The sequence below is a fragment of the Ammodytes marinus genome (genome assembly GCF_949987685.1).
Source record: "Ammodytes marinus genome assembly, chromosome: 20".
Lineage (NCBI taxonomy): Eukaryota > Metazoa > Chordata > Actinopteri > Uranoscopiformes > Ammodytidae > Ammodytes > Ammodytes marinus.
The window spans coordinates 6,698,527-6,708,853 of NC_137224.1; the positions used below are offsets into that span (position 1 = coordinate 6,698,527).

General features: G+C 39.8%; 3 protein-coding genes across 3 annotated transcripts; 1 reads left to right on the plus strand and 2 right to left on the minus strand.

The window, feature by feature from the left end:
- Positions 1-235: 235 nt before the first annotated feature.
- On the minus strand, positions 236-2,619 carry pigf (phosphatidylinositol glycan anchor biosynthesis, class F). Its single transcript, XM_080049112.1, has 5 exons — positions 2,266-2,619; positions 1,748-1,839; positions 1,505-1,621; positions 1,278-1,386; positions 236-560 (listed from the first exon to the last, which is right to left on the minus strand). The coding sequence occupies exons 1-5, from the start codon at positions 2,491-2,493 to the stop codon at positions 447-449; spliced, it is 660 nt and encodes a 219-aa protein (XP_079905238.1). The 5' UTR covers positions 2,494-2,619; the 3' UTR covers positions 236-446.
- Positions 2,620-3,526: 907 nt separating this feature from the next.
- cript (cysteine-rich PDZ-binding protein) lies at positions 3,527-5,204 on the plus strand. The gene is made up of 5 exons (XM_080048529.1): positions 3,527-3,639; positions 3,831-3,896; positions 4,230-4,284; positions 4,405-4,508; positions 4,719-5,204. Exons 1-5 carry the CDS (start codon positions 3,624-3,626, stop codon positions 4,781-4,783), a joined length of 306 nt encoding a protein of 101 aa, XP_079904655.1. The 5' UTR covers positions 3,527-3,623; the 3' UTR covers positions 4,784-5,204.
- Positions 5,205-6,713: 1,509 nt separating this feature from the next.
- On the minus strand, positions 6,714-10,327 carry gch2 (GTP cyclohydrolase 2). The gene is made up of 6 exons (XM_080049269.1): positions 9,979-10,327; positions 9,489-9,598; positions 9,231-9,286; positions 8,232-8,263; positions 8,019-8,103; positions 6,714-7,333 (listed from the first exon to the last, which is right to left on the minus strand). The coding sequence occupies exons 1-6, from the start codon at positions 10,271-10,273 to the stop codon at positions 7,201-7,203; spliced, it is 711 nt and encodes a 236-aa protein (XP_079905395.1). The 5' UTR covers positions 10,274-10,327; the 3' UTR covers positions 6,714-7,200.

Here is a 10,327-nt window from a genome sequence, read left to right on the forward strand (position 1 = left end):
TTGTATTACCTTGAAACATGACAGTAGGGTTTGATATATTTGCTTAATTTAAACACACACACACACACACACACACACACACACACACACACACACACACACACACACACACACACACACACACACACACACGCCAGGTGATTCAACAGCACCACCTACAGGTTTAAGCAGTTTTTTTAGATGCACCCATTCAAAAACAAAATCACTGATGTTGAGGACATTTAAGTTATTAATCAAAGAGTTTTTTTATTCAATTAATTTCAAAAAGTCTTCAGGAACATAGTCAGCCTCCATGCGTACAAAATAAAGTTGCTCATAGAGTAAGTAAGGTTACAAAAAAAAAAGGTGGCGAACGGAGTGAACTTTCCCCAATAAATAATCAGTACAGAGTTAAAAGGGATACAGCAGGAATACTGGTCACATTCACGCAATGCTGCATCCGTCCGTCACTTGCACTTGTACGTGAGCTGTTTGCGGTGATAGTGGATCCACGCGGGAGCGCCGACAAGCCCGGTGAGGAAGCCGATAGTAGCTCCCAAACTGCAAGAAACCGGCCAAACCTACGACAAGCAAGACGAAAGAGTGTGAGCATTGTGCCGATACATTAAGAGAAGTATTAGATATATTAGATAAGTTCATCTTTTTTTACAACCTGCAAGCATGTCTGCACTTGTGATTTCAGTTAATTTAAAAAGGAACTTCTACAGGGAATAGACCCCAGCACCAGTGTCACATAGAGTTATGCTCCAATTACTCATGTTGATCTTTAATTTGCATTAACCTCCAGTCATTTTGCAGAGACCGGCCTTTGCAATTATAAGGTTAATCTTTTTTTTAAAAGGAAACATTTTAATAAAGAGATAGATTTTGAGTTTACTGTGGTGAATTATAATTTTATACTGTTTTTCTGTAATGCAGTTCAATGAATAATTGAAACTGTTATGAAACTGTGGAGAAGCTGGGCTGTATGCCAGCGGAGGGCGAACGAGATGACGGATAAAAATTTACAGAAAAATACTCCTTATTATTGTTCAAAGTTGTGCACCAGTTAACATAAACTCAATAGGATGGTGGTGCCTTATTTCATCCTTGTCAGATTATTTTATTAAAATACATTTTGAGGCGTGAAGAGCAATACATTTTCCTTTTTTATTGTCTGTGTAAGCGGTGTTGTCACGAATGTATTACCCAGTAGCAAAAATTACACACAATGGCATCCCTACTTCTTCCCACAGTATAACGTTTGTTTATGAGAGTGATTTTCAAAGTGTTCTCACCTGCCAAGGCCTGTCCCAGTCCAGAGGTATAGGGAAGGCTCCCACCCAGGCTCCTACTAATGTGCAGGCCACTGTGATCTGCAGACAGGTGTCCCACACAGACATGGCTCTGGAGAAGGACACAGAGCAAAGGAAGCACAGTGAGAATATAAAACGTAGAGACAGACACTATAAGAACATGTAACCAGATGGGAGAAGGATTTGGGAGAAACAGATTTTAGGCTCACCCATGCCGACTGAACACTCGTATCCAGGCCTGGACGTTGGGGCCGAGGACACAGAGACACCTCAGCGTGGTGAGAGAGGTCAGCAGCACGGCCAGGGAGAACGTCTCTAATGCGGATCTGGAACATGCATAGGAAATTAGAGGCTCACAGCTGTATCTACAATAACATAGTTGTAATGATAATGACATTTTGTTTATTTGATGCTACATAATTATTTTGTAGTACTTAATAAGGTTCACTCACTCAATCAGCGGAGCTCCGTAGAGAACCACCACGGTGTGGAAGAACAGACAGGACAGGAAGAAGTACAGACAGGAACGACACAACCTGGAAAGCTGCAGAAAGAGACACGTGAAGAAAGTTGAGGTATGGCAAATGTTAACACAACAATAGTTAAATAGTAACTTTACTAAGTGGTCCTAGTAGTAAGTAACTTAATATTCCTACTCCACTGCATTGAAAAATAAGTCAATTTAAGAACAGATGAATGATACAATCTTAATCCCCATGTCTTAGTATTTTTATGACTTTAGAAAGATTGATTTTGGACATTTCAATGACATTTAAGGCCTTATTTAGTTAGACTTGTTCAGGACTTGAAGGAACCATGTGTAAATAAACATTGCCCTTGTCCTGTGACCTCTCGGTTGGGAACAACTGGGCGAGGCTTCCCAACAAATCTAAACCTTTAGCTGCAGAATTAAAATACTGCAGTGTTAATAATCAGATCATTTTATATACAAATCAATGGAAGTCCTTACCTTGTAGCCCAGCGTGTGCTTCTTGGTAGGCGGTGTGATGCCGAGCAGCCAGAAGACGGCGACACTGACCGCAGTGACCGCCCCGGACACGGCGTAGATCCACAGCAGGTGAGAGCCGTACACGGAGAACCCCGGCACGAGCACCGCAGGTAGCACGGTGGCCATGAACACAGAGGCGGCTAGAATGGCGTGAGAGGACGCCATAGCCCTGATCTCATGGTCCCACATGACGAAGACTGTGTCTTACTACGACAAGGAGACGAAAGACAAAACACTAAATGCAAATAAAAGGTTATATAATGTTATTTTAGCATCGGATGGACGGCCGAGGGTAAATCCTCCATGGATGTTACTCCACCTGTCTTCCGTAAACATGGAGCAGCAGTGAGTTCCGCTTTGACTTCACAATAATGGTCCAATGTATTCGTTTTATTATTTTATTTAACACACATTAAGGAGCCTACAGCGACTGGTGTAGGACACATACATAAATGTCATCAAAAATAATATCTAAATTAAAATGAATAAATAATTATATATTTAAAAATAAATTTAAACATGGTTCGAAGAAAGACAAAAATACTTGTACAAGTAAGTAAAGGGCTTGTATCAAAACATTTTTTTTTACATTATAATATGCATTTAAAATTATAAGGTATTTTGCCATAGTATTTACACATACACACACATACATTTTAGTCTGTGGGTATTCCTAGGTTTACCACCATAAGTTAATTAGTTTACCATATATTTTGCCAGTTCAATGATCCGTGTATGCCAAGAAACATATCACCTTGTATGATATTTCTGGTACATTTATTTGAGCATATTTTCTTCATGAAATCATACATTATACCGACAAGAATATAACTGCATGCATTGTCAAGTGTGTCTTCAGGTGAACGAGGGACTTATTCTGAAATTGCCTCCACTCCAGTTGTCCGACCTATGTTGATTTTAAATATACTTCTATTTTGCCCTCAAAGATTCACATTTCATTTACACCAAAGATTTGCCATGTGCAGTAGTAATTGTCGCCTTCGGCGGCCTTTTATTTTGAAGAAATATAATGTGTCTACCACAAACAGGAAGTAGCTTTGTAGATATCTTTACACACGTCACACCAATCCTTTAACCAATCGTAGAAGGGCATGAGAACTTAACAGAGACCTTTGGTGATGGACAGTGGTTTTAACCAATTATATTTGAGATTTGTCACAGCTTTGACCAATCAATCTGTTGCAAATACAGGAAAGCGGAAGAAATTGCCAAAGGTTTACAAACATTAGCCGAGCCAGCTAAAGAATTAGCTTCACATTCTGTATTATATTTTGACGTATTTAACATTCAGAAGAATTATGGTTTGTGATAAGTGTACGTGTCACACTGTTCCGATGTTTCTTATCTTTAAATATCACCTGTGTTTATGTTGTTGGCGAATAATTTGAGAGTATTTGAAAGCTAACGTTGTGTGGCTGCTAACTGTTTTCATTTCTGCCCTTCGTCGTCTCAATGATTGATTGATTTAATAACATGATTATTTCCTCTGTTGCTTAATATTTCAGGCGAGAAGAAGCTCGGCAAAGTCATCACACCTGACACATGGAAGGACGGAGCGCGGAATACGACAGGTAAACAGATGATGTGTCATGTTAAATGTTTTTTATTTTTATACATTCAAATCTCTTCATAATATAACACAGACAATAGAGAAATCCTCTTTTAATTTGCCTTGCAATGTGATCATGTATCTAGGTTCAATCAGTAAAAAGTAATTCTTCAAATATACTGCTTGGTTGATTCTGATAGAAACTTTTATTTTCTTCTCCCAAACTTTTTTAATCATACATCTTTCAGACTATGTGTGGCTTTCTTTTGTAGTAATCATGACACACCTATACGAGATGTTGTACTACTTGTGTGATGGTTTTTAATGCAGTTGTCTCTGCTTCTTCCTCACTCAGAGGGTGGTGGGCGCAAGCTAAATGAAAACAAGATTCTTACTTCAAAGAAAGCCAGGTGAGTAGTTCGCAGAAAGCTCAAGACTTTAAAGTTTGTCATTTGATGCAACTCATTACATAAAAACACATTAGTGCATCACTAGTTAATGATCTCTCATGATCTTATCACCCTTTTCAGGTTTGACCCTTACAGCAAGACAGGCTTTGCTACTTGCAGGATCTGCAAGAGCTCAGTGCACCAGTCTGGATCACACTACTGTCAGGGCTGCGCATACAAGAAAGGTAAAAAGGCCACTCACACTGGACTCCATACTGAGCCAAAATCGTGAATAGTTTTATTCCACTTTCTGGTTTCTCTTGGTCTTTCTGTATTGTGCTTAGATGTACAGTAAGATTCACTGGTATTGTTGTTTAATACAAGACATGCAGCACTGGCTCCTCTCTCTTTCTACTGATATGTTTTTCATTGTTCTTTTCTTTTTATCTCTCCAGGAATCTGTGCAATGTGTGGAAGGAAAGTTATGGACACCAAGAACTACAAACAGACGTCCGTGTGACAGCCAATTATCAGGAAACAGTTCTTTTGCCAGTGAAATAGATGAGATGTGAGGATAAGACTGTTGTCGTCTTGTGACATTTTCATTATATTTCCACCATGTCCTACTATCCACAGATATGACTCTTTAGTGTTGTTCCCACCTACATGAAAGAGAGAGGTATGGAGGTGGCTTTGCCCTCGTATTATAAATATCATACTATGCCGCTGCGACTTTTAAAGTGGCCCTACACAGGGAAGCACTGCTTTCTCCTAATACACCACCAGTAATCACCTGTCCCTCAAGTCCAGGCATCTCATTTTTCTGTATATTTTAAATTCAATACTTTAGTCTTGGATTTTTTTTGCTTTTTTACATTTTAATTTCTGTATGTAATATATCAAGTGTTGCTTTTTTGAGTAAATTAAAGCATTCGATACGATGATATTTTGCACGATTATTTTGTATCTTTGCCTGAAGCCAGGAAAGGGACAATTAGAGGCCTCTTACGCACAAAATGCCCATATGTGTCCCGTATGTCCGTTGTAATTGGTTTACTCTGATGTAATCGTATCTGGAAACTGCGCACTGCGTGGTCCTTGCTGTCGGAGATGGAGGTTATAGTTCACAGGTTTCTGCCAAACGGGCTCCTCCCTTTGATATTTAAAGGCCTTGCTCTCCCTCAGGCCTTCAACCAAATGTGCACTCACTTCTCATTATTGATTTATGCCGTTGTACCACAGCGCAAAAAAACAGTCTCCAGCTAATACAGTTCATAAAGAGGAGGTTGTACACTCAGATTGTAGAAAATGAGTCAGATGGTTTGTGTATACTTTGGTTTTAAGTGACTGTATAAAACTGGTTATATATAATTATGGGGTTCCTCTAGTTTGTTTGTAAGATCACAGCCCTTTTACTCCTGTAGTGGTGCGTTCAGGGACACTCAGTATAAAATCCCAGTTAAACCTGTTACACGGCCAGCCCGAGAGCCATCAATGCTAACGTCATGTGGCTGACCGAAGCTGACGCACAAATAATGTTGACGATCAACTCAATAGCTGTTTCTCCCAAGTCCACACTTAACATGATGAAAACATATTGTACCAATCATAATGAATATGGAGCTCATTGGTAGGCTAGTGGTTAGTGGGATTGCCTGTTCGATTCCAGCCAGTGTCTCTCTCTCTCTCTCTCTCTCTCTCTCTCTCTCTCTCTCTCTCTCTCTCTATAAAAGCGTAATTGCCATGTAGGAGCAGCTGATAATGTAACAATAAAATGTAATAAAACTCATAAGGTTATAACTGGTCGATAATGTAACAAAATGCTGAGAGCATAATGTAATAACTTACTTGCAAAATATTTTTCTCATGGTATTTTTTTTACATACAGAGTGAGTCAATCATTTATGGATTAAAGGGGTAATTGCGTCAAATTACAGTTTAGAATGCAATAAAAGCACTCAGTAATTTTGACTGTAATTCAAGGCTCAAATTGTTCATACATAAACGATTTGTGCTTCAAATCAGACGACCAATGTTAAGCTGGACTACATCATGCCGAGTAAAGAGAAAGTAGAATGTAATAACTGATGCAAAATACAATAAGTTGTCATATTATGCGCAAAGTTTTAACTTAAAGCACTCATCTTTTTGTTGCATCATCGACCAGTTATTGCATGAGTTTCTTTACATTTTTTATATCATTATGTGTCGTTTACAATATCAGCTCTCACATGCCCACAGAAAATAGCATAGGAAAATTATCGCTAAGCATACTATTTCTGCAATTTGTACAGTTTTAAGGGACATTTATACAGACACCACATGATATATCCTGGCTCTATCATCAAATAATGTAATTTTTTATTTATTTATCCGTCCAATCATTTGCCTACACATACACAAATGAAGCTTGACAAATTTCATGTTTTCATCATTTTATTCAAGCCAATAATCTTCAAAGTACACGCTAACAGTGCTCTTTTATAAAACAAACATATCTTTTCAAGACTTAATTTGTTCTACTCTTTAGACTACAGATAGAATCATTTGACTTGTATCTTAAAAATTTAATATATTACAAAGACTTTATTAATGCATATATAAATGACATAGTTCCAGATATTAAAACGATTGACTTTTAAACACTAAAAAATAAAGCAAGGAAAGGTGTAAATACTGTAGACAAATAAGTAGTACACTTTGGAAAAAAACAATGAATTTCTCATCAAACGTTACAACATTGCACTCAGGTTTCATACTTTAAAATCAACAATATTGCCATGTAAAGACTGTAAAATATCTACTAAAGGCACCGGGAATGCGAGTCTCATATTTCCCTATGATGTTCACAGTGATTTCAAATGGTGGAATTTCTCCAGCAGCACTTCAATCTATCAGGCGTTCAGTGGGTTGAGGTGTGCCCTTTGTAACCTTTTGTTAGGAGGAGTGCTTTGAGAGAATCAGGAATTCCTCTCGCGTTTTGGGATCTTCCTGGAAAACTCCCAACATGGCGCTCGTCACAGTGCGGCTGTTCATCTTCTGGACACCACGCATGACCATACACATGTGCCTGCAAACACACACACACACACACACACACACACACACACACACACACACACACACACACACACACACACATACACACACGGATCAGATTTGACATGGGGAGCTGGAAACACATGGCCTCTTACTAGACCTCTGCAGCCCGCTCCTCATCTCTGCTTGAGGCTATACTGTATATTAGGCACTACTACAGTTGCATAGCCCACCCAAAATCAATTACCAAACTGTCAGCAGGCAAGTTGCATCGTGGGGAATTTACTCGACAGGTTCGGACGATGAAGAACAATGCGTGGAATTAAAAAGACCATATACTTTTTTTGTTAAACAGTCCACCAATGATAAATATGTGCGGTACTCTTGTTACGTATATTTAGTTGAGCAGCGACTTTGGCTACAGGTGGGAAATACAGGCTCATGGTAAAGATTACAACATAGCAAAAGTGGAGAAGAGAGTGATAAAGTCAAGGAAGGATCAGAAATGTCAATGTTTGAAGAGAATCATTTACAATATGGTTTGCTAACATTTATTACATTATTATCACAAAGATAAGTCAGGCAACAGGGTGATCAATTAGGTGAATAACATTTTGTCTTTGAGGTAATAGGGCAGCTTTCCATCATAATGATGATTGTGTGTGTGTGTGTGTGTGTGTGTGTGTGTGTGTGTGTGTGTGTGTGTGTGTACTTACGACGCTTCAATAATCACAGCTACACCTTTGGGCTGAAGAGCCTCTGATATTCCCGTAGCGATCTGCTTGGTCAGACGCTCTTGAACTGAAATAAACAAAAACATTATTTGACTACAGTATGTGAAATGATTACATTACATTTACATTCTAGATGAAAAGTGCTGTGTGACTAAACGCAAAGCTGAATCATTTTGCATCATTTCTGATGATCACCTTGAAGCCTCCGACTGAAGATCTCCACAATCCTGCAGAAACCAGAGCACAGAGCAGAGAGAACTGATTACAGATCAGACATAGAAATGATTTGTCTTTTGAGAAACAGGCATCAGTCCCCCGGCCTACAGACCCTTGATCTGTGAATGATTCAGCATACAGAATTCTCTTGATCTGTCGCGGAAGATTCAACAACGACCGGTTTGAGTAATAAACCCAGTGACTCCACCGGTTTCTGTTGTTTTTGGGATTGTATGTTCAGAGATGGACGTGATATTTTAGGAAAGGCAGAGAGGCTGTGATAATAAGTGCTGATTCCCACACTTCCGAAGGGATTTTCTCATGGCGCGAGAGCAGCGGATAGAGTTTAGATTTGTGTCTGTGAGTGTGCTTCATAAAGGGGACTGGATGATGGCCGCTGGGCTTAGGCTTAAGCCTCCAGGTCAATGCGCTGAAATAACAGAAGAACGCAGTCACCCTGGCTCTAATGTGGTGTGTGTGTGAATGAATGAATGAATGAATGAATGAATGAATGAATGAATGAATGAATGAATGAATGAATGAATGAATGAATTTTTATTTTTGTGTCATGTCCAAACAAGGACCCATCCCCTTCGGGATTATAAGACACCAACAACTGTATCAAATTCACATGATAACATTCACTTCCTGTAAATAAATGGAGATCACATTTCACAGTAGGACAACAAGGAAACAGACGGAAACAAAAGAAAAGAAAAGCAAACATAAAGATCTCATTGATAAGTATGTTTTGTTCTCTTGGCCCAGGCCTTCTCCAGATAGCCAGCAAGGGCAAATACCTTAAAGTCAAAGAGCCACTTCAGCCTGTCTGCATCATTCATCCACATGAAATCAACATCACCACACTGATCGAACAATCTCTGACGCAACCCATGGTACAGAGGGCAATAAAACAGAAAATGAAACTCATTCTCCACATCAAGGGTACAATAATGTGTGTGTGGTGTGGTATGTTACCTTGCAAGCTTGCTCAGTCCGACCACTTTTTTGTTAGGAATATACCCGATGTGAACCTAGAGAGAGATGACAAGCTGGTTAGAGCAGAGGTCACACAATAAGAGCAAAGGATGGTAAATATTAGCAAATTAATACTACTATTTTCTTACAATGCTTGGAAACACACACACACACACACACACACACACACACACACACACACACACACACACACACACACACACACACACACACACATAGGAAAATAACAGAACCTACCTTTCCAAAAAATGGCACCAGGTGATGTTCACACAGTGAAAACATGTCTATATCCTTCACAATCACCATCTCATCGTGGTCTTCATCAAATATGGCATCATTTAAGATATCTGGGGGAACAAACGCATACTACTTAAAATTGGAAGACATAGGCCTATTCAAATGCCAACCTCTATTATACAGTACAATCATAGGAAACTACAACATTGTTGCATCTGTGAAGCTGGCCTGGCATTGTTGTTGAAAAAAAATGTAAATCATATCAATTAGTTCATAATAACCTTTTATATTAGGTTCAACAATATATGAAAGAAACATTGGCTAGCCTATATAAATCCAATGCCAATTTCACCACCACAACTGGAATCAAGTCCTCTCAACCCTCTTAATTTTTCCTCATTAAATCGACAATAAGCTGAGAGACAGCCAGGGGGACCATGACCACGTCACATAATGAAATCAGAGCATCTTCAGGAACCTGTTGACTCACCATCGATGGTCTCGTGGTAGCCCTTGGTGAGGAACTGCATGGCCGTGGCTGCGCGGTGCGGCGTGCGCAGCAGCCCCTGTCGGTCCGTGTCTTCCCCGAGCTCCCGCAGGATGCTGGTGTAGGCGGCCTCCAGGGCGGGTAAGCGGGACTGGTCCTCAGCCTCTTTGCGGGACGTCTCGTGCTTGCGGTGCGCGTGCGCGGCGGACTTCTTGGCGTCTATGATGAGGTCGCTGAAGCCCTTGTTGAGGAACTCCTCCGCCGTGTCGTTGACATTTCCGTTGCAGTGGCCGTTCATGTCGGTAGCGCTTTATGACTCTAGTGATGAGAGAAGGAGTGATAACACGCAGCA

Bases quoted from the DNA above. Each gene is read 5' to 3' on its own strand.
- pigf (XM_080049112.1), bottom strand. From the start codon at position 2,493: ATGTGGGACCATGAGATCAGGGCTATGGCGTCCTCTCACGCCATTCTA. The intron at 1,387-1,504 runs GTGAGCCTAAAA...GTCCTTCTCCAG, and splicing joins CGAGTGTTCAGTCGGCATGG to AGCCATGTCTGTGTGGGACA. The intron at 561-1,277 runs GTGAGAACACTT...TGCTTGTCGTAG, and splicing joins ACTGGGACAGGCCTTGGCAG to GTTTGGCCGGTTTCTTGCAG.
- cript (XM_080048529.1), top strand. The intron at 4,285-4,404 runs GTGAGTAGTTCG...CACCCTTTTCAG, and splicing joins CTTACTTCAAAGAAAGCCAG to GTTTGACCCTTACAGCAAGA. The intron at 4,509-4,718 runs GTAAAAAGGCCA...TTATCTCTCCAG, and splicing joins GGGCTGCGCATACAAGAAAG to GAATCTGTGCAATGTGTGGA.
- gch2 (XM_080049269.1), bottom strand. From the start codon at position 10,273: ATGAACGGCCACTGCAACGGAAATGTCAACGACACGGCGGAGGAGTTC. The intron at 9,599-9,978 runs GTGAGTCAACAG...TTGTTCCCCCAG, and splicing joins CTACCACGAGACCATCGATG to ATATCTTAAATGATGCCATA. The intron at 9,287-9,488 runs GTAGGTTCTGTT...ATCTCTCTCTAG, and splicing joins TGGTGCCATTTTTTGGAAAG to GTTCACATCGGGTATATTCC.